Consider the following 24885-nt stretch of genomic DNA (forward strand, 5'->3'; position numbering starts at 1 on the left):
ATTAGAGTCCGAGCTAATAGATCTTATTTCAAGAACAAGCCCTAAAAGTTCATGAAAGATGTTATTGTTACGTAGAGTGGATGTTATACATCATATACTTTAACTGGCAAGCAACATATTAAAGGTGGTTGATTTACCATAGCTGATCCTTGGTTATGTAGTGGGAAGAGTTTATCAACTGGCCAGATTTATATGTCAGATTTCTGTCCTTGCCAAATTATAATTTATGTTAATGATTTGACTGAGAATATTTAATAGCAATTATCCAAGTTTTCTAAAGCTAAAAACAGTTGCAATAGAGCAAATAATGAGGAACAATACAATCACTTTCCAAAGGATTTAGATAATTATTATTGTTATTTTAGGTAACTGGATATGTAAATTATATGTGTAAATTACTACATTATTTACAGAGGAGTTTGGAAGTGTGTAACAGAAATAGAAAATGAAATTATAAATGAAACAGTAACTTGACAAAGTACCAAGAAAATTATCTGAAGGTATCATAGAAATATTCTTAAACCCACCAGCACTTCAGCAAAGGTAAACAGGATATTAGAATCCAAGCCAGAGACAGAATCTAAATACTGTAAAACCTCAGCGTTACGAACACCAGAGTTACGTATTGACCAGTCAACCATTTGGAACTGGAAGTATGCAATCACACAGCAACAGAGACACACACAAAAAAGAAGCAAATACAGTACAGTGCTGTATTAAACATAAACTACTACTAAAAAAAAAAAAGGGAAAGCAGCATTTTTCTTTAGCATAGCAAAGTATCAAAGCTGTATTAAGTCAATGGTCAATATTCAGTTATAAACTTTCTCTACATTTTGTTCAGCGTTACAAACATTTCAGAGTTACGAACAACCTCCATTGCCAAGGTATTCATAACTCTGAGGCTCTAATGTAAAAAGAAATTGAGAAATTGTAGTCAATTTTAATCACCATAACAAGGTATACAGTGTTCCAAAACATAGGTACCAAGTGTACAGGGCAGGCTTAATGGTAGTTAAAGTAGCTACTAGGTGTTGTGTGTGTATATACGTGATTATTTCTGATTCACCATAAATTGTAAGTCTACTTCTGCAGCCTTTTTCCTTTCTATGAACATTATACACAGTTTTTCCTCCTCATGTTTTTGATTGAAGTCACTAGTTATTAACTACATCTGATTCAAATAGCAAACAGATTGTTTTATAAAATGTTAGTTCTAGTTAAACTATATAGAAAAAAATGGATGGTTGGGAGTTTGACAAACTGTACACAATCTAGGTACTATACCATCTCTAAAACTTTTAAAGTTTTTGATATGTGAATGGGAAAATAAATGAAACTGTAACCACCACACCAATGAAAAAAGAGAATGTCTCAAATTTTAAAGTTGTTTTAACTAAGATTAAAGAAAAATATTCTCAGTGGCATTAGAAAGCAGATTACAACTCAGAGTGTTAAAGTCCCATTGTAAACCACTGAAAATCGAACTGTCAAAAAAATTATTTTAAATATAACTTCTGGGTCCGCTTCACCTCTACATTATTCCAATTTTATAAAACAGTGGAATTACATTCATTTACATCCCATGCTAGTGGATCCCTGTTGCAAAACTGAGACTTTACTTATTAAGCTGATGAATGTAATAACAATAAAGCAATAATAAAACTGTGGTTATTGGCAGATAAGGCTTGTGTCCTAAGTATTTTAAAAACAATACATCACCATGCAGAAAAATAATGAATAATGGCCTGATACCACCAAACATTATTCATGGGAATAGTCCCACTGAAGTCAATTAAACTAATTACATTACCAAGGATTGGGCCCTCATTCATAAGTGGAAATACATAATTAGTGAAATGGTCAGGGTGCTCTAATAATAATTTACAGTCACTTGAAATACACTGGTTATATTAAATGGAATATTTTATTAGGAGCAACCCAGGATGAGAGTAATAAAAATCTCTTTCTTTAAATTCTCACAATTCACAATATCAAGGCCCTGATTCAGCAAGGTACTTAGGTATATGACTTAAACTGATGACTCTCACTTAAATTGGACTACTTGCGTGCTTAAAGTCAGGCATGTGCTTAAGTACCATGCTTAATTGGTGCCCAAGTGCATTACATGCATTTAAGTTTCTACTTGTTAGCCACTAGGGCAGTGTAAATACTATAATTTTGGAAATGTGTAAAAGAAGTCTTATAATTTGTTGGTGTAATACTTCACTAAACTGAGAGAAAGATTTAATTTCTATTACTCCTTTTTTTCTTACTGAATTAACAATTAAGATATAAAGGCCTCTGCAATAAATAAACTGACCTATACTGTTAGTAATTTATGGTCAGCTAAATGCATTTCCATGTTACACTAGTAAACTAAGTCGCATAAAATATGCATCACTTTTTCTATACTCCTGGTTAATTCTGCCTTTGAATCCTAGTTCACCTTCCCTAAGTTTTTTAGTAATCTGATTGTGTGGGTTTGTTACTGTTATACTCAGTAATTACAATATATATTTTTCACTTGTTTCACACATTTCCAATAACTACAACATTTTTTCTGATTATATTTTCTCCCTTTAATTGCATATAAAACAGATACTTCAAGTAGGAGCCATAATTATACAAGAGGATTATCCACTCAAGCTTGAACGGGGAGTCTGTGTGGAGAAGCACATCTACAGTTTAAACTCCGTTTTAAACAATGTTTTTCATGGACACAAAATATCACACTTTGATATTTTTAAAGTTCTGAAAGAAAATTCAGATCATTTATAATTTATACTGCAAGAATTCAGTGAATTTGACAAAAAATGTACTTTGCACACTTGTAAAGCAAATTTCATAAAAAAAATTATATATGCCAGTTCAATAGTGAATGCAGTCTGGTTTAGGTTCAACTTTAAAAATAAATAGATAGATTTATTTGTAAACAGTGGTGTTGTGTTTTAATGGTTGCTAGTTTTCCTAACGATATGTACACTAATAGTCATAAAATAAACCAGTTGTACACCAGCCTGGCAGGATGGTCACAGAGGAATGAGCTACCACAGAGGGTGAGAGTTTAGGATCGGAGTGTTGTTCTGAGCAGCAAACTCAACCCTTCGGAGTATTTTATATTGTTTTTTAAAGACCCATTCCCACCAATTCAAAGATGGTACTAATCGACTCAATCCACCTCTCACCTTTCTATAGGATGATCCTCCTGCTTTGTGAAAGATGATCATGACTAAGGTTAAGATTTTGTCACGGTTATTTTTAGTAAAAATTAGGAACAGGTCACAGGCAATAAACAAAAATTCACGGAAGTCCATGACCTGTCCCTGACTTTTACCAAAAATAACTGTGACAAAATGGACTGGGTGATGAGAGCCCAAGCCCCTCTGGCGGGGGTAGGGGGGGTGAGACCAGCACTCACTGCCATTGCAGCTGACAACTCTGGGACCCCTGTTGCCTGTGGCAGCTCAGAGCATGGTAAACACCAATGAGAGGATTTTCTGTGTTGGGGACACATTTTTGGGATCTCTTCCATTATTGGGTTAAATAAACCTTGTGTTTTAGTTACATTAATGTTTTGACAGAAACCCCCCAAAAAGTAAGGTCCCTTAAAAAGTTAAGGCTGCATATTTCTCCATTATTTTTCTCTGTTGCAGAGCTTCAGATCACTGCGTGATCATTTTAGATGCAATATACACTGTAACACTTGGCCACTACAATGATAAAAAGGAGGACTGCTGTTTTGTATCACAGCCTAATCTCTAATAGGACAATTCACATAAGAAGATTAATTGGGTATTTTAGAATTTAGAAAGTATTAGAACTGAACCAAAGAATGTCTTACACCTGGTGGGTGCAAGATTTATTAGGAGACCATCTCTCTGTAAAGCAAATCATTTTTATTGGTCACCAGAGAGGTTGCATAAGGTAAATTTTACTATATTTGAAAAAGACAATGAATTATTATATTAAATGTATTAAATATTAATGATCTGTTCTTGTATCATTGTCTTCTGTGCAAAGAGCTGTATTTTCACCTTTAACAGCATTCATTATACATGTATAGAGAAACAGCAAAATGCCTGATTTGATGAGTTAGGGTAAGCTGCCTAAATGTTAACTATATCATTTCTCTGACCATGTGCATACAGTGAAATCCATGCACCTTTAAAAAAAAGAAAAGCAAGAAACCAAGATAAGTGAAAATAGGCTTAAAAGACAACTGACCTTTTTCCACTTCATTCAGATTAGCAGCTTGCAGCGACAAAGACAGAAGAGACAAGAGACTTTTTACATTGTAATACAACAGCACATTAAGCTAATGCACAACTATAGCAGCAGAGAGGCTGACATAGCAAGCTTCCGATTTTTACCTACAGCAGAGCAGAACAAACAAGAAAAGTAAGAAGTACGTGCTACTGCTGGCATAGAAAGAGTTCTACTGCTAGATTAAGGAGATTCTGATCTAATGATTGAAGGTAATGAACAAGAGAAATGATCAATTTTATTTTTCTAAGATGTACATTTAATGACCTGACATTGATGAGATTTGAGGTTAAAAAAATGAGATGATAATGTAAAGAGAGCAAGGCAAAGTTAAAGAGTGCAGAACATAATGTGAGAAACTTTACATGTTTCACCAGCAGCTCTAGGTCCCTTCTGATTCTGTGTGCTTACTGCTGTTTTTATAGTTACATTCCGAGACTTCTTAAGAATGTTTACAGTACAACACGCATACCATACTTGTCTGACACTGTGATGACAGAGTTAACTACAAAGCATAATCTTAACGTGGCAGATATGGAATTATGACTATTTAGAAAGCCACAAGCCATATTTTTCAATTCTATACCAACTGTTAGACAAAGGCTGTCAATTTTCAAATAGTGGCAGGAGAGATGCACACATTGACAGGTACCCTCACAGTATTTTGAAAATTTACCTATACAGGAAACTGCTATTTCAGAGATAAGATTGAGATCCTATCAAGCTTATCATGCCAAAAATAAACTCAAGAATGAACAATTTACATTTTAGATTGCCAAATACCAAACAACATTTTCTTTACCCTGTGTAGAAATATTAAACTGCACCTACAGACAACCATTCACTAAAAAAAATATTTTGGCATGGTGCAAGTCCACATTCAGTTGCCATGCACTGTGAAATCTTTAACACAGACAAATCCAAGAACTAACAGAACAGAACAAGCACCACAAGAATCTAACTGGAAAAACTATAAATCAAATTACTCAATTAAGTCTTGGAGAAGAAAGGTATTAACCTCTTAAATAAAAATCACTGTAACTCCACTGAAGTCAATGGTGCTAGGACATATTATACCAGCTAAAGATCTGACCCTAGATCCCTGTAACTTCACTTTCATTGATTTTATGGCTAGTTCTGATTGCTGGGACACTATCAAAATATTTTTAAGAAATTTTTTTTTATGTGTTAATAATGGTTTAGATTAGTAAAATACATATAAAGTGAACAAAATGATTTACACTTGTCACTGTTTATACTCTGGTTTCTTATGGCATTTTACCAGTGAGTACAATAAAAACAGATTAGTTAGTTTCACTTTTGTTTATAGTCAATTTCAATTTTCAGTCCTCACACATTAGAAGAATGCTGCAAAGCCTGACTTGCAAACACTGCAGAGGAATATTTTAAATACACCTGGAACATTGTAATAGCTTTTTTTGGTCTTTTTTGAAAATTATGATACTGTTAAGTTTACTAAATAGAAGATTTCTAATTGCATACAAGTTGGCCTAAGCCCTTTCAATAAATTATACCTCAAGGAAAACTAAACAACGAAAGCTAAATATAGTTCTACCCTTTCATGTTTGTTTTGAAAATTACTGCCTATGTATATTAACTATATTTCACCTTTAGCATGCAGCTTTCCTGACAATTTACATTTTTTGCCCATTTACTATGGGCATTTTTAATCAGAAAAGATGTCTTCCATAGGAAAAAAAAAAAAAAGAAACAAAACAACCCTCCCCCCACAAAATTAGCAACTGACCTCCCTGGTTTTAATATGCTGCAATAGGTATTAAGAAAGGACAGTTTCTTACTGAAAACTTCCTTTCTGCAATTCTGGATGTCTCGGCTGCTCTCTGGGCATCTGTCCTTATGGCTCAACTGGTTGCTTCCTTGTGATTTATGTTCACCTCTTTACATTCCTAGGATTTGTGAAGGGTCAGTGGAATGGAGGTCAAATGTCTGAATTATAAGATTGAGGCGCTGAGGTCCCTTCTAGGCTTTTTTCCCTGGACCTCAATTCCACTGTATTCCTTTGGAGAATCTGTTGTCCCTTCACTGGTACCTCTGTGAGGATGAGGGACAAAAGGAGTGTCTCTGTCTGAAGGCTGGTCTAAACTCTCTCCTGAGGGCACTTAGTGAGAAAGGAAGAGATTGTTTAGATTTTGTCACATTGTCAGCCATCACCTGCTCCAGTTTTCCTCCAAAAAGGAGGGAGCTTGTAAATTTGGCAGAGCATAGGACTTGCTTAGAGTATCCACAGTCCAGAAGGGGACATAGGTGGAGTCTGGCTACTGACCTAGAAACCACTCTTGGGCTGAGAAGAGGCTTCAAAGTCCTTTTTGAGTGTGCCCTCTATCTTTCTATCTGTGGAATCCTTAGGGGGAAAATCCCCTTTAGAGGAGCTAATCATATCCTTGGGGGGGAGGGGCTGGTACAGAGGCCTCAATAGAGCCCTGAGGTTCTTGAATGTTACAGAGTCTGAGGTCACGCTTCATTAATGTGCTTGTCTTTATCAGGTTTGTTCCATTCATCCCTAATCACTTCCTCGAAGGAGGAATGCAGAAGGAATCCTCTGGGGAGGATTTTGAGACAAAAAATTTACTCTAACGCTTACTCTCAGGAGACTGCGCAGGTTGGATTTGAATCATGGAACAGCCTTGATGCACATAGCTTTACATTTATTGGGGAAAAAAGCCTTTGCTGTATTCTCCCCTCCCTGCATTTCTGTTTGGATTCAGAGCCAGACAGCTCACCTTCGTCAGTGGAAGAGGGGAAAGAGGATAAGGAGGAAAAGGAAACAGCGGACTTGCATCTCTTGGGAGTTTTTTTGTGATTTTTCCTTCCCTTTTTTGCCTGTTTAGATTTTTTTTAACTTTTTAACCTCACTTCAGGAACATATAAGCTCTGCTGGGGCTTTAGTGAGCCCTTCCGCAGCTTGCCTTCCTTAGGCCTGAAGCCCTCACAAGAGGTTTGATTCAGAATCCTCCCATGCTGGGTCCCATTCCCCTGGGAGAAGGATCGGGAGTTGTCCAACCTCTCCTGGTTGACTTGGGAGGGAGGCTGATTAGAAGACCTGCTTCTTTTTCCAGGGCACTCAGGACCCACTTTCAGACTTGGGGGGGAACTTATGGCCCCACAAGCCTCCTCACTGTGTTCTGCAGGGGTCCCCTGGGAGTTATCCCAAGTTCAGCAGTCAAGGTCTTCCTCACTTTTGGAGCCTCTCTGCTCTGCACTGGTGTTTCTGATCCATTTTCCCCCCATTGGAGTCGCGTCTGCTTTGGTGGGTAGGGGATCCCACCTACCAAGTCGACTTGTAGTCCCGGGAGTAGTCTTCTAGTCTAATGGAGTTAGAGTCATTTGGCTGGGTGCAGGCTGGGCACAACTCATCATCTGCTAAACCTGGAAAAACGCGTCACAAACAGAGCATGGCTTCGATTTGATCCAGTGTTTCCTTGGCTGTTCTGTAGTGGAGACTCAGGGAAGGTTAAATCCCTGGGGGGCTAACCAACCTGAGTAATGTTGGAGAGGAAGAGCACTGCTCCTCATTGCCCAAAAACTGGACAGAAAAAGCTAAAAACAGAAGAACGAGGGCATGAGTAACAAAAACTGCCACTGTCTGCTGCCATGGAGAATATGGTGGCAAGCTGAAACATGGCCAGAAAGTGCAATGCCAAAACACTGATCTGTCTCTATGAAGTTGCAGAGAGAGGAGAGCAGCCCAAATGTCCAGAACTGTGGGAGACAATAGGCTGCAGCATGTAGAGATTGCTGCATGTGACATTTACAAAGCTTTTCATGCAGATTGAATTATTTTTGTTCAACTGAGATTTAGTTACTTGTCTTTGAATCAGGCAAAGAAAAAAACCTATTTCTGACCTTTGACCAATTGTAACATTGTTTTATACTCTGCACAGTACTGTTTTCCCATTCTCAGATCTTGACATGGTTTATTAGCCATACAAAATTATAATTATAACACAATAGGCTTATTTATTTAATACTTTCAGACTGCAGGGTCAGTTAAGGCAGGATGTGAAGCTCTCTGGACTAACTCAATGTTTTATACTTTCTTACAACCAATTTCAAAAGACTGTGTTCTCAGATCTGATACATGGTTCTTATATTCAGATATCTTGTAAAATAAGCTACTGTATACTGGGGTGAAATCATGGTAGCGGATTTTAGAGAGTGTACAGTTATATACACCAGTTATATAACTGAGTCCAGAATCTGGCCATATACATTTAGAAAGTATTCTGGGGGCTGGAGGGGCATGTTGGGGGAAGGCATGAGAAGCATTGAAGTATTTCACAATCTTGACCATAATCTTTAAATACAATTAATTTCACAGAGCTTATAAAACTGTTTGGCCTTATTTTCAGAGATGTTGAGAACCTATAGTTCCCACTGACTACAATGACTTCAACAGGAATTGTGAATGTACAGAACACCTCTGAAAATGGCGTTCATTGATTTTAAGAGCTTAGGTTAATTTTTTCTTAAACTAGCCTTAAAATAACAACAGAACCAAATCAAAGTTTTGATTTAGAAAAACCTGGGTGAAGTTTTGTTCTTAGAGCCATATTGTCCAAGGACAGAATTTTGTTCTCCACAGAAATGTAATTATTTGACATTTTGACATGTACAAGTCAACTTGTTTTTTGTTTTGTTTTTTTAAATTACAGTACTGTTTTTTGATGTTTTGCCACCAGACTAAAAAACAAACAACTGCAACAGAAAATTAAAATAAAAACACATTACCAAGATTTCTCACTTCCTGACCTGTAACATTCCATTTCCCTAACCATATATATGCAGAGACACTTAAAAAGCAAAGCAGGACAGAAATCCTATAAAATATACTTAATAATTTTATCCTATTACATAAATTAATTCTAAAAATGTTCACAAAGTAGTTATGACCCTGTGACGTTCCAGTCTCAGCAGGCTGTTGACTGGAGCAGTTTAGCCTACCTGGAGAAAAGACAGGCTTGAGACAAAAGCCACACAACAAAAACATACCAAAACAAAGTTGCTGGGGGACAAAAGCTCATGCACATGAGTCTTAACCTTTCCCATGGATATACAAAACCTCAAAAGAGGTAATGTGGAAAATCATATGCTAATGACCTCGTTCTATATGTCCCTCTCTTCCAATCTGCTTGTGCAGTGAATTGACTTACCTAGCAGCTAATGGAGATTTTGAACTGGCTGACAGCTAGCTGTCAGACTCAGTTGAGGTAAGACTGATATAATGATTTGAAATGCCAGGCATTACATATGCACCCTTAATAAGGTTGGGATTTGGCTACTGTTTGTTTCTACAGCTTACAACTAAGGGTGCTCATGAACCATCACAGTTGCTCCTAGATATACTGATAGCAGCAAATAGCATAGTGTTCTTTCATTTGTATTTACCAGAACATTGTGTCCTTTTCTTTTACATCTGGACCTCACCATACTTACTCATACCTTTGCTAATTCAGTTATTGTAATTCACTCTGTATGGAGCCACGCCACCAAATGATTGGGAAATTGCAGTTAGTGTATGAATGCAGTTATCAGATTTGTAAGTGGTATTTCTTGTACAAACACATTTCACCTGAGCTCTGTCACCTGCATTTGTTGCATTGATTTCCAGGGTGCAGGTTTAAGGTTTTGGCTTTATGTTTTAAAGCCTAAATGGTATGGGCACTCAGTGGTGGTGTGGCATTCAACTCCTAGCTAAAACAGAAGAGAGTTGGTCATTGTGTTTTTGGTGAGGGCCATTGGTTCTGGAATTCATTTCCCCCTTTGGTCATCCACCAGAGCTCTGGATTTAGTGCTTTTTACAGCATGATGCAAGACTCCCCTGTTTTCTCATGTTTTTTCTTTAGGGGCAGGAAAACCAACTGGGCTTATGAGATAGGACGACTGAGTGGAGTTTATTCTGGCGTCAGGGCAGTTCTTTAAATACTTTGTGAGTTTGATTATGGTTTGTGCATTTAAGCTGTATATGCACCTAGAGATTTACTGACACACAGTAAATGCATCTCAATACATAAAATATTCTGCATCCTGTTCTCTAAAGTTCCTGATTATCAGAATCTTCCATTCCCACTTTCCAACTGAGGCCACAGAGTCTGTAAGAGTGACTACAGCAATAAAAGTAGACTAACCAGAAGAAAGGAATTGTTTTCACCTGGCCTCCAACTGACACTGACAGCTGAACAACTAGAAAAAAAAGTTACTCTGGGGTGTGCACATGTGCGTGCACTGGGGCTGAGACTGGAGGGAGATAGATTACATTCCCCTCTCACCACTATGCTTCAGTGTATGGGGAGCTCTTGCCACAACCACTATTTTGTTCTGGCAAAGTGTGAGCCCTCTCCTCAGTTAATATTTCGTGTAGGCGAAGGAAGGAAAGCCTAAGGGTTGGTCTTAGACCTGAACAGCTCCTCTTTTTTTTCTTCTTTCCTTGACCATCCTCCATGGGGCTCTGCTGGACCTTCCTGATGATGAAGACAATCTTAGCTTTAAATTTAAAATAAAATTTGCATGATTTTTAACTTTCAAAATGCCATTAATTAATTTTAAAAAAATCAAAGAATGAACATCAACAGTGTGTTGTTTGGAGTGGTGTGCTGGTGGTGTATTTTTTGTTTATAATTATACATTTTACTAACTAAACCAAATAAAAGAGTCACAGAGTTGACGTCATTGGAACCAGGATTCACCCACAAACCATGAAGCATAATACTATTCATTTACAATCATTGTTAAATTGCCTGTGTTTTCACTCATATTCCTACCAGTGTATTCAGGTGGACAAAGGCAAGTGTAGTTGTTAATTCCATCTACACAGGTAGAATTATTTTCACAGTCATTGTCTTCGCAATCATCAACATTGACTTCACAGTTTTCACCTTCAAATCCATCTGCACAAGTGCACCTGTAATACAGAAAATAAACTTACTTATAGTGAATCGTCAGCTGGGGAGATCAGACAACTAAACATGTAATTAATTATAATATTAGTTATTAAGCACTGTATCATATGTAAGAGAGTGTATAAGTTTTTAGAAAAAGTTTATAACAAACACTGCCAAAGTATTTTTCAGAAAATAATTTAAATTAAATGTAGATCTACCCCATACATTTCAAAACTAAATGTTTCTTTCCCCATTTATGGTCCTCTATTGAATGCATGCTACCTTTATATATAGGACTGCGTATGAGTGCTGAGCTCTAAAATTGATTTTTTTAAACATACAAAATATCAAAGCGTTATAACCCATTATTACATATAAGGCCTTTATCTTCAAAAGATTATGCACATACTTAACTTTACTCATGTAAATGTTTGCAGGGTCAGAGTCTAATATGCAATACATATGAATATAATACATAATAAATACATCATCATTATATTACATATCAAGACTTGAAGGCAGAGATTGTACATTCTTTCATGCATGTTTTCAGCTTATTGCATATTAAAAACAAATAATAAATAAAATAAAAATATTACACATATATATATACTTGACATACATATTTTGATACAATTCAATGTATCTATTGTATTTATATCGCACCCATAACTTTGTCCCTTTCGATTCTAATTCAGACATGACTGTGGCATGATATTAAAATGTATAGAGTTAGTCTTTAATTGGAAAGAGTCTAATGTTGGAGCACAATTTAGATATAAAAAATAAGGATAATTTCTTAATGAATTGCGGAATAAAGAATGTTTCTTTTTAAAGTGGCATTTCTAACAAGCTTGAGAAGTAGATTAACATTCTAACGTGAAATTATTAGTCATTTAATAAAGAACTCTATTTCATAATTCATGAAGTACATCTGGAGTAATTGTACTGTGTGATTAAATAACTCAAGATTAAAAATGCTCACAGCATGTTTATCCACTGACATAGTGGTTTGGAATGAATCATTAATTTTCTGTTTCACTGGGATTTACAATTTATCATTTACATGCTGTCTGTTGAAGTAATACACACAACAACAGCTGAATTGTGAGACTTTTTCAGCAGGGATCTAGCTAGCTATTAATTAACATAATGGAGTCAATAGTATGTTGTCTTGCCCTGATATGCCTTGACTAATTACAATCTTTTTTTTTTTTTAAACAGTTTTAAAGCACTTCAAGCTTTCTGAGGACAGAAATTTCCTAATACTTCAGAAGCCCTAAAAGACTACTGCTGTCATTTTGTACTTTATCAACAAACATTTCTTATCCTCATTACTCTCTAGGGGTACGTCTACACTGATGGTAGCAAAGTTGCCGCTGTCAGATCAATCTTTCTGGATCCATTGAGCAGTCATGAAGACCCATTCAATCGATCAGGAAAACCACCTCCTCAAGTGACATAGCGCTGTGTTGACAGGAACACAGTTCCTGTCGGCACAGTGCAGTGAAAACACCACGCAGAACGGAAGTACAGCAGTCAATGGGAGTTATGCAAGCTACTCTGTGTAGCTTGCGTAATTCCCATTGATTGCTGCCAAATTTCCAATTAAGTGCAGACCAGGCCTAGGATTCAATGATTAATAGGAAAACCATTTTAGTTTTTCTTAGTTAACACGTGGTTCAATCTCAGTAGATTTTTCTTTTGTTTTTATTGATGAAAAACCCCTACCAGAATCCATCTTTGTCTCCTTCTTTTAAATGGCAAGTTCCACCATGTTGGCAAGGGTTACTGATGCAGGCATGAATTGGAATATCGCAGTCCTGGCCCTGCAGACAGAACAAAATAAGGAGATTGATGGAAGTGAGCCAAAAGAGACTTCTTTTAATGAGTGGGGAGAATGATGAAGCTGATATTTTCCTCTTCTCACCATCCAGTACATACCTTGAAACCATACGGGCAGGTGCATCTGTAGAAGTCAACAGGATCGTTGTTACAAGTGCCATCATTTTTACATGGATTTGATAAGCAGGGATTACACTTGGCAAGAATATTAACATCCACAGGCCCTTAAACAAAACACAAATTTGATAGTCAGAAACTGACGTCTGTCATCTTTTATTTATTTTTGACAATACATTTGTGTCAAATTGCTTATTTTCTAGTTCTCCTGGTATTTCTGCATTATCCATATGCAGGACTGGCCGGTTTTTTTTTTTTGTTTTTTTTTGTTTTTTTTAAATCAAGGCTGAAAACATTTGGTTGTCAACCTTCCTTTTCCAACACTAAGGGAAAATAATAAATCCACTGAACTATTTCACCCTCCTCTCTCCTCAACTCTAAAAATAAATAAATGAGTTGCATCTACCATCCTCGCCTCCTTCTCTGTTCTGAAGGAAATGAACAATACCATCTCAGTTCATCTGTCTCTGAAAACCAGGAATGTCAGTTTTCAGGCTTGTACCTAGTGGTGTTAAAGAAAACAGAGTTTTGTGCTGTTTTATGTTTTGTTTTAAATTGTATCAACTGTCCACCTGGAGGGTCTACTGGCTAGATCAGCAGGAGAAATTATCATTGCTTGCATGAACACAGAGGTATCATGGGACTAGCACTTAGAGGTCTGTCATACAACGATGTTGCCACATTACCCTCCATGAAGTCTCTGAGTGAACATCCCTCCATTCTAACCCTCCACAAAAAGCCATGTCTATGTGCAGCGAAGATTGTGGGTACTCCTGCAAGCGGTTAGCCTACAAGTAATGTGACTGTGTAGAAAAATTTTCATCTATATCAGGCAGAGATTATTTAAAAATTTATCTGGGTGCCTGAAAATTTCAAAACACATTTTCCCATGCTTCATTTTCTAGTTGTGAGCTGAGTTGGTTGGATTTTTGTTACATGATTGAAGTCACAGGCTATTTCTTCATGATGTCCAATTAGCAGAGCCTAACCCATAGTTTGTGTTCCTAAATCTGTGTGGCAGATGGGACCAAAAGAGAACAGAAGGGTGACTGGGTCTGTCATCTATTAAGAATGCCTGATAAGTGTAGCCAACAATTGGCCCACCCTCTTCACTATCCAAGTTAACAACAGTATGTAAGAAGAGTCTGATGGGACAGCCTAGTTTGACAGTTGACTGATCTTTGACTACTAGCAGTAAATATGCCCAATGGCCTGTGATAGGATGTTATATGGGGTGGGTTCTGAGTTACTACAAAGAATTCTTTCAGGGTGTCTGGCTGGTGAGTTTTGCCCACATGCTCAGGCTTTAACTGATTGCCATATTTGGGATCGGGAAGGAATTTTCCCCCAGGGCAGATTGGCAAAGGCTCTGGGGGTTTTTCGCCTTCCTCGATAACATGGGGCATGGCTCACTTGTTTATGAATTCTCTGTACCTTAAAGTCTTTAAACCATGATTTGAGGACTTTAATAACTCAGTCATAGGTTAGAAGTTTATTACAGGAATGGGTGGGTGAGGTTCTGTTGCCTGCTTTGTGCAGGAGGTCAGACAAGATGATCATATTGGTCCCTTCTGACCTTAGAGTTTGAGTCTATGAGTCTAGTCAGGTGACGTGGCCTCCATATGTTTGGATATTAATCTAAATTAAACTGCAAAAACTCCTATGTTATTAAGTTTACATGTGGCTGTTCAATCCTAAAGCTGGTTTGCTGCATTATTTTGTGTGTTTTCCTATGGTGAGGTTGGATTACTGTGTGCTCTTGAACAGTAAATAGTTATTCTGAAGCACAGGTTTACTAGTACATATGAGCTTTTATATGGTGTTTTGCAATTAGGAGTATTATTTAATAAGCTATTTTATAGATGGGAAAGCTGGTTCAGTTCAACTTGTATGTGTAGTTTTGCGATTGTGAAGTGGAGGCTTGCATTTATCTTATTGCCTTTGAAGTCCTGCACAAAGAGTAAAAGTTCTTTAAAGCTGAAAATAAGAATATTGTGTTATTCTGAAAGTCACAAATCAGCAGAGGAAAGTTGAAAATGGTAAAATACTCTACATCTCAAGAAGCTATGAAGCCAAAAACACCTTGTCTTTCCCATCTCTATTATGCAACTGAGGGACAGTAGTATTCAGCTGTTTTGTTAGAGATAAAAAGTAATCTTTTCTTGCCTTTCTTTTCTTGCTGGGGTCATAAAGAAACATTTTTTTAAATTCTCTCAAACATCTCTGGTGCCTTGCAATAAAGAAGCCAAGTTTACATGTCACTCCGCCTTCCTGATATTATTTTATTCAACTTTCATATGCTAATCTTCAACCTGTTGCTATTTGCAATAAACATCCTGCATTTGTAACTTTCATTGAGTAATGCCATGGCTACACATTAAAACTAGTGGGAAGAGAGTTGAACTGAACCAGCTTTCCCATCTATAAAATAGCTTATTAAATAATACTCCTAATTGCAAAACACCATATAAAAGCTCATATGTACTAGTAAACCTGTGCTTCAGAATAACTATTTACTGTTCAAGAGCACACAGGAGAGCCGTTTAAATCTGTCTGATGCTGCTGACCCTTCTGGCATGTGATATGGAAGCCTAGTTCCCCTGGCCTAACACAGGATTGGTTACCCAGATGCAGGGCTGAATACACATCTTTGTGGCTGCTTTTGAGGTAAGTCAATATTAAAGGAAAATTTGGTGGGCACAAAATCATGTAAGATGGAAAGAGACTTTTCATGTGGGGGGAAAAAAATCTAATATTAACAAAAGCCTTGCCAGCGAATCATAGACACTTCAAATATGACTTTGGGTTTAAGGCTAGAGAATTATCATTTTAAATAGTTAGCTGGAAGGCTGTTTCTACCAAGTAGTAAATAGATTTCAAATTATATTCCATGCTTTTCTTGCCAACCTGTATGATAATCACACATTTTATTTTGAGAATTAAATAGGGAGGTTCTGTTATAATGAAGAGAACATCCATGAGGGCTAAAGGAGCTGAAAATCTATGCCATCATAAAGACATTTTAGAGTGTTATAGTGCAGGCATCATAGATGCTGGAACTAGGGGTGCTGGGGTTGTTGCTGCATCCACTCTCTTAAAATGGTTTCCATCATATACATGGTTTACAGATTGGTTCAATGGCTCTCAGCACCCCCACTATACAAACTTTTCCAGCACCACTGCAGATGCTGACAAAAGTTTATTTTCAAAACTGCTGGCATTGATATACTTCTGTGCCAGAACTTGTATGAAAATGTAAAGAAATAAAAACACAGTAAGCTACAGTAAGGTGTTTATTACCAATGCACACACTTATATATGAATCACTGGCCATTCTTATGTGTCATCACCTTATTTCAAACAAGAAGACTAAAACTAATTAAAGTTAATTAAAGTTAAAGAGAAAAACAAAAGAGCCATGTAAGTTGAAACAAATGCCATAAAATTATCATTTTAAAAGTCCTACTTGAATGAATGTCAAAAGACTAGAAGGCTAAATCAAGCAAATATGGAGCAAGTGGGATATACTGAAAAAAAGCAATTGGTAACTTACACCACTTCACTGTAACCATTAATCTTTACTTCCTCATCTCTGCTGAAATCCCACATATTTGACATTCTCTCCCTTCCTGGTTATGTAACAAAATCTTACTGCCAACAATTTTGGTTATCTTAAAAAATTTTTTTTTAAAAGTAACTAAAGTTTTGACTCTCCTCTAAAGTTCTTTGATCTAAAAATCTAAATGGAAGTCCTGTGAGAAGAGGCCATTTTGGGAGATTTCTGGTAATCTGTAGTGTTGGATCAGAAATATCATAACAGCAACTAAGGCCAGTAAGTGTCACAGTGTGGCAAAAAGAAGAAATACATCTTTTTAATCATCTCAAGAACTGTTTTGAGCTTCGGGTGAAATTTCTTTCAACTCTTGTTTTACGTTCACCCTACCTTAATTGGACAGAATCAAACATTCTAATTTTCATTGCATAATGTGACTTCAGCTCGAAATATAGAAATGCTATGTGAGTAAAAAGAGAAAATAAAATCTCATTTACAGACGGTCTTTTCCTAAATCAAATGAAAGCCATTTGTCTGTCACCTTTAAGGCCACATCTAGTGGGCCTGCTCCTATTCCTGCAGAGTCAATGGGAGCAGAATCAATCCCTAGACTTTTCTTTATATCCTCCTGTGTTCCACCTTTTTGCTGTTCTCAATTCCCTCTCTTGACTACTCCTTTCATCTTGGGTAAATTTTCAAAAGTACTTAACTGATTGAGGAGGCTAAAGGTTTTTCTACATAGCATGGTAAAACACACTACGGGGGTTTGATTTCTAAAACACACTGTATTGTGCATTAACTGGTCCATATGGTCCAAAGCACACTGCATAACCTTTAATAAGCATCAGCATGATCTACCCAGACCAATTAATGCACCACATGTTAGTGTGCTTTACAAATCACATCCCCGCAGAACACATTACCCCACCATGTGGACAAGCCTGAACTTACAATTTCAAAAGTGACTTGGATATGTTAGAAGCCTAAGTCCCAATGAAACAATAGTTAAAGTTGTGCCTGATTTTGCATTATAAATACTTATTTCAAATTGAAAAATTTGATTCACTTGTTTTTAAAGCTATTGGATTACAAAAAAGGGAATGTTTCAGATACATTTAACTCAACTCATGCTCAAAAACCAATGTTTTTAAAAAGATTTTGTGCCCACATTAATTCTTAATGTAAACATAGGCTAACACTTTAGAGTCTCTGTGTGTGTAGCTATAAATGGAAATAAAATAAAGGTTAGTTAAGATAAATAACGTGAATGTTTAACATACAAACTTCGGCAAGATCCACACTATAGCTGACATGTTTTAAATAGTCCTCAAATATTTATTTACTTTGTAAGCCGTAACAGCAGTGAAGGGGTAGCTCTAGGACCTGATTCTCATTTGCACTATGCCCCTTTATACCCCTCTGGGAGTGTAAAGGAGGCTTCAAGTAAAGAAGAATCAGGCCCCTAGATTACTTCTCAGTATTGTACATTATATAAATATAATGTATATATGAAGTATATACTTCACTCACTAAATAGCTCTGTTGAACACTGAGAGACTTTTATATAATGAATACCAAGCATTTAAGATACATAGAGTCTACATAACACTTTTAAAGGAAAAATAATATAAACAAAACCCAAATTAGCTCACAACAAAATATGTTGGAAGAAAAACTTTAACTCTGACTTAACTTGGACTTAAGTCCTTTTATCTCCAATATATGACCTAATCTTATATTAAATGTCCACATTGAGTTACACTTTAACAAAAGTTGTTCCTAAGGTTATGATTACAGGCCAATGCAATCGCACTGTAGTGATACCCATCATTTCAATATGGTAGTTAATTTTTCAGTCCTAAATACAACAGCCTTAGGATACCAAGGTTATTTCTATAGTGATATTGTATAACATATAATGAAGAATCACCCATAAACTCATCCAAGAAAAGGGGAAAACAAACAGTAAACATGCATGTCTTAGGAAAGAAGTTGGCTTGAGGTACATGTAGGGAAGGTCAGAAGGTCTATTCTTAACCAGATAACCCATTCAAGGGCTATTTACAACCTTACCTGGTGTCAGAAAACCACAAGGCCCTGGAATCTCTAGAAGCAGGGCATGGATTGTGAAAGGCCAAAAGTAAAAGATTGAGAGTCTGTTAGAGGTATGTATAAAAAAAAAATCCTAGGAAAAAAATAATCAGGAGAGATCCCTATAACTTCAAAAGTAATTCACCAGCTTCATCATTTATGTGAATCTTTACCACTCAGAATGAACTTTCGCTGAAAGACTTGTTTTCCACTGGAGCGTAACTAGCTGTTACATAAGCCAACTTCAACATTTTGCTTTCAAAAGCGACTCAAATACTGAAACAAGGAATTACCTGTAATTCTTATTCTCTGAATCCATACGTTATAACAGATTACTATTCTTGGGTCTGTTTACTCAAATGTGACCAAAGCAGAATCCCACAACTTCAAAGTTCCAAATTCTTGGTTCCAGGAGGGGCATCTTGTATAGAACACATGTTCTTCCCAATGTCCCTGCTGCCAATGCATTCTATGCAGAAGGTGAAATTACTTATATATGAATGGAAAAAAACCCCCGGAATAATAAAGACAAAATGTGTTACAGGGCCTTCAACAACTTCGGAGGATGGTGATGAATGACAATCTGTTATGTGCACCTTCACAGAATGGCAGCTGCAGGCAAGTAATTCTCTCGTCTCTAAAGACACCTATCAGAAGAGATCCCCACTCTTGGAGATAAAGCGACTCCAGAAAATTTTCTGTTAAATAAATACACCTGGGATAGCAGGGGGGGAGAAAGGAAAAGCTGCAACTGGCATCAGAAGAAAGTACAGGCAAGACGACATATCTTGAACAATAGAACAGTAACATTAAAAGATAAATATATCTAAATTGAGAGAGAGAGAGAGAGAGAGAGAGAGAGAAAGAAACTCCATACATTTGGAAGCATTGTTATTTTAAAATAGAGATTATTAAAATACCTGCCAAAATTAACTGAAAAACGAGGGGGAGGAAAAAAGACCCTGCACCTCATATGTTCCCCCTCCACACAAAAGCCTGGAAACAGTGTTTGTAGTGCTAATACACCACATCTTGAATCCTATCTAGTTATAAACATGCCAGCAATAATGCTTAGCAAATGTGTATAGAGAAATCCATGTGGATGGCATGCAAATCTCCTAGTTAGAAATAGATTGGATGATTGTGGTAGAAGATTTGTGTGATAAAGAACCAGCCTTGACATGACCTTAGAGCTCAAGCCATGTCAGGCTATAACAATAGTTATCTTAAGGACAGGAAAGCCTAATGAATTAGTGTAAAAATCAACAAAAACAGGTTGGACTTCCTAATGGCTTTATTTCTCTAAAAGCTTAGTGACCTTCCAACATCCAATTTGTACAGAAGAGCCTCACTGAGGTGAGAATGCTGGAAAATGGAAAAAGAAAAATGTCCTGATGATTGACTATGTTAGAATTCTATATCTATTTTAGGAAAGAACATAGGATGCATCTTTAACACCATCATGTCTTTGAAGAATTTGCTAAGAGGTGAATCAGTCAACAGAGCTTGAAGCTCACTCAGTCTGTAAACTTAAGTCACTGCCACAAGAAAATAAGCTTGTAAGGAAAAATTGAGCTCACATTTATCAAACATCTCAGGAGGAGTTATAAATTTAGGTAGGGCTACTTTAATAATTCTCTATTTATGGACCTTTTTATTAGGGGTTCCAAAATATTTAACTCTAGGAATCTAAAGACAAAGGGGAACAACAAAAGTGCTCTACACATTTAAAAGGTTGGGGGGGAAAAAAAAAAAAAAAGAAAAGACCAATATGGAAAACAACAGAAGTCCTACCTCACATAATGGGCAAGAACTAGGATAGCCCAAGCTCTTTGAGGCCACAAACTTAGCCAGATTCATAAAAAGGGGCAGACGGTCATATGGATTACAACATCATTCAGGATGATAACTGTTAATGTGAACAAAAAGAGTATTGGCAAGGCAATAAAACCTTAAAACAATCTCTTTAAACTATTAGGGAGAGACTTTCATGGAGGGCAATTACCCCACGTCTCTCTCTTGTGGGGTTTCTTGCACCTCGCTTTAAAGCATTTGGTGATGGCCACTGCTGGAGACTGGACTAGATGGATTATGGGTCTGATCCAGTCTGGCAGTTCCTCTGATGCAGCACAAACTGCAAGACTCACAGACCTAATAATCATGGAAATGTTTACAAGTTTTGCTGGAAATATTGAGAATGAAGCACCAGAGGTTAGCGAAAGAATATTCTTTGATAAATAAGTTAAGAGTTATAAAAGTGTCCGTTTGAGACAGGTAGTAATGCAGTTTGGTATAATACTTCAATGTGATCCAGAGAAGCTTCTTCTACAATTGTTGTTAGAAAGGAACTGGACAGGACATTGGAGCATTTATGACAATTTATTCTGCATAGGATGAGATGCTCTTTGCTAGAACCAATGACTTTGGAACTTTGAGTAGGAGGAGTACCCACCCTGGTCGTGTCCATGACAAAGGACGCAACAGTGAAGACGTTATGAAGAATATCTTTAGAGAGCATAGGATTATTCTATCATTTCAGAACTCAACTATTCAGCTGGAAAATTTCAAAATTTACTGTCACACCAGAAGAAACATAAAACAGTACCTTGGCAAGTAAATTTTTTAGATGGAGTTGTGAGAAGTAGTTTATCTGCCATTTCTCCAGGACCAGCACAACGTGCAATACCAGGTTCTTTGTATTCTGACTTTACCCAATCGGACAACCATTGCATGTTACAATCACAGAACAGAGGATTCGCTCCAATTGCACTGAAGGGGAAAAAAGGTAACAGTTTTATGAGCTTGCTTTGTACAATAAAAACAAATCTACGATCAGCAGAAAACTCCTGGAACCAAAGTGCACTACATGGATTACCTGGATCTTAGCTTTGAAACTAGGACTCAGCAGCAAACTTTGCCAGAATGCTAGCAATTGTTCCCAGTTACATTAGTATGGGTTTTGGAGAGCTGATGCTAATGAGCTCAAGGATCTCTCTTTGTATTTAAATGGCCAATTTATTGAATTTAACAAACAGCGTATGCAGCTGCAGAACAAATTTTGTAGTGGGAAGTTAAATTAGCCAGAGGATGAAGTAAAACCCTTGCACTCCTATGGATCTTCAACTAGGACCTAAAGCCAGCCTGAAAAAAATGGGGAAAGCCATTTAAAAATAAATATACTTCCCTCTTCCAGTTCATGGCTCCATGCCCTGCATAAATCATTTGCTTTTACCTCTCTCCCCACAAAACTCCAATTTATTATTTCCTCTTTGGAGCTTTGCCAATGAATATAGAACCCTGGTTACTGATCTCATCAGAGGTCTCCTCTACAAGATTGTTTAAGGAGACTCCAGGAGTAAGTTCAGTGGCAATGGCGTCAGTACAGGCAGGCCCAAAAGATCTGCTGCTGGGGAGGGACAGAACTCTGCCACTAACAATCTGAAGTATTGCAACATTTTTAGCAAGTTCCACTGAAACAATATTACCTCAATGGGTCCTATAGAAAGCCCATTTATCTTGAATTCAGCTGCATGTAACAGTTAAAGTTTTAATGTTTGTAATAAAGAACTTTGAGCACATTTTATTCTTTAAAATATTTTGAAATATTTTCTGAATTACTGATTTTATAAGTTCCAGAGGGGTAGCCGTATTAGTCTGTTTTCAGCAAAACAACGAGAGTTCTGTGGCATCTTAAAGACTAACAAACCCACGGTTTCTGCCCACAAAAGCTTATGCCCAAATAAATTTGTTAGTCTTTAAGGTGCCACAGAACTCTTGTTGTTTTAATTTTATAAGGTGTCTTCTTTAACAGTCAAGGTTTTTCTGCTAGACAGCACAGGAGCAAAATGTTTTAACAACATAAGAATGGCCATACTGGGTCAGACCAATGGTCCATCTAGCCCAGTATCCTGTCTTCCAACAGTGGCCAATGCCAGGTGCTTCAGAGGGAATGAACAGAATAGGTAATCATCAAGTGATCCATCCCATCACCCATTCCCAGCTTCTGGCAAACAGCAATCCCTGCCCATCTGGCTAACAGCCATTGATGGCTGTATCCTCCATTATCTAGTTCTTTTTTGAACCTATTTATAGTTTTCGCCTTTACAACATCCTCTGGCAGGGAGTTCACAAGTTGACTGTGTGTTGTGTGAAGAAATATTTCCTTTTGTTCGTTTTAAACCTGCTGCCTATTAATTTCATTTAGTGACCCCTAGTTCTTGTTTTATGAGGAGTAAATAACAACACTTCCTTATTTACTTTCTCTACACCAGTCATAATTTTATAGACCTCTATCATATCTCTCCTTATTCGTCTCTTTTCCAAGCTGAAAAGTCTCAGTTTTATTAATCTCACTTCATATGGAAGCTTTTCCATATCCCTAATAATTTTTGTTGCCCTTTTCTATACCTTTTCCCATTCTGATATATGTTTTTTGAGATTGGGAAACCATGCATGCAATATTCAAGATGTGGGTGTGCCATGGATTTATAAAACAGCAATATGATATTTTCTGTCTTATTATCTATTCCTTTCCTAATGATTCCTAACTTTCTGTTAGCTTTGTTGACTGCTGCTGCACACTGAGTGGCTGTTTTTAGAGAACTATCCATGACTCCATGATCTTTTTCTTGAGTGGGAGCAGCTAATTTAGACCCCATCATTTTATATATATAGTTAGGATTATGTTTTTAATGTGCATTCCTTTGCATTTATCAACATTGAATTTCATTTGCCATTTTGTTGCCCAGTTACCCAGTTCTCTAAGATCCCTTTGTAACTCTTGGCAGTCTGCTTTGGACTTAACTATCTTGAGTAGTTTTATATCATCTGCAAATTTTGCCACCTCACTGTTTTCCAGATTTCCAGACTGTTTTCCCCCTTTTCCAGATCATTTATGAATATGTCAGATAGTACTGGTTCCAGTACAGAACCCTGGGAGACACCATTATTTACCTCTCTCCATTCTGAAAACTGACCATTTTTCCTACCCTTTGTTTTCTACCTTTTAACCAGTTTCTGATCCATGAGAAAAATCTTCCCTCTGATCCCATGAACACTTACTAATTTTAAGAGACTTTGGTGAGGGACCATGTCAAAGGCTTTCTGAAAATCTAAGTACACTATATCCACTGGACCACCCTTGTCCACATGCTTGTTGACCCTGTCAAAAAATTCTAGTAGATCGGTGAGGCATGATTGCCTTTTACAAAAAAACATGTTGACTCTTCCCCAACAAATCGTGTTCATCCATGTGTCTGATAATTCTGCATTTTACTACAGTTTCAACCAATTTGCCTGGTACTGAAGTTAGGTTTACTGGCCTTTAATTAGCAGTTTTGCCTCTGGAGCCCTTTTAAAAAATTGTTGTCACATTAGCTATCCTCCAGTCATCTGGTACAGAAGCTTATTTAAAATGACAGGTTACATACATAGCCTTGTGTTAATGTACAATATACACATGACATGTTAGAACAGTAGTGAACCCACGTTTCCACTGTGCTGCTATGAAATGAAGCTATGCCAGTGCTTTAAAGAAATAAGTCTGCCATGTGTCCAGCATTTCAAAAGGCAGTTTTGAAAATGTCTTTAGTATTCCACTGCCCTTCAGATTGTCCCATATCCTGATCCCCACACAACTGGGCCTTCTGAGAAAGTGAGATGATCCCAGGAAAAATGATGAGAGCATGGCTCAACTAGAATGAATAGAATGAAGATTACAGAAATGCTCTTCACTCTGCCAGACTGAGCAGGAAGAACGTCTGTGATTTACCCTGCTGAACCCACTCAATCAGTCAGGCTGAATGGGGAGCAATAAAAAAAAATGACCTAGTTTTACAGATGCTTTTTATCTCCTACACAAATCAGAGGTATCCCTCCTCCCTACTCCTGCTCCAGAAAAAAAGAGGAAATGGTTCTCCGTCCATGAAAGAAAATGCTCCCCGCCTCCTCATAAGAAGGGTGATGCTTCCATCTTCAGGTTGAGGGAAAGAAATATCACATATTGGGAAGAGAACAATACGACGAATATGACAGAACATTCTGCACCCTAGAACCCATGGGGAAAATGGACAGAATGCATATAGCATAGTCATC

The 24885-nt window shown here is 37.1% G+C and overlaps 1 protein-coding gene across 2 annotated transcripts in view; it reads right to left on the minus strand.

Moving 5' to 3' along the window:
* Positions 1-24885, minus strand: part of SLIT2 (slit guidance ligand 2) — a 370853-nt gene that overhangs the window by 39224 nt on the left and 306744 nt on the right. For both annotated transcript variants that reach the window (XM_067530343.1, XM_067530344.1), the window contains exons 25-28: positions 21398-21561; positions 13131-13255; positions 12918-13015; positions 11067-11206 (exon numbers count right to left, since the gene is read on the minus strand). In XM_067530343.1, the coding sequence (XP_067386444.1) occupies positions 11067-11206; positions 12918-13015; positions 13131-13255; positions 21398-21561 (527 nt within the window). The remainder of the gene's footprint in view (positions 1-11066; positions 11207-12917; positions 13016-13130; positions 13256-21397; positions 21562-24885) is intronic.

The sequence above is a fragment of the Emydura macquarii genome, unplaced genomic scaffold, assembly GCF_026122565.2.
Source record: "Emydura macquarii macquarii isolate MOO-44397 ecotype Brisbane River unplaced genomic scaffold, CSIRO-AGI_Emac_v2 contig_3062, whole genome shotgun sequence".
In the NCBI taxonomy this organism is placed as follows: domain Eukaryota; kingdom Metazoa; phylum Chordata; order Testudines; family Chelidae; genus Emydura; species Emydura macquarii.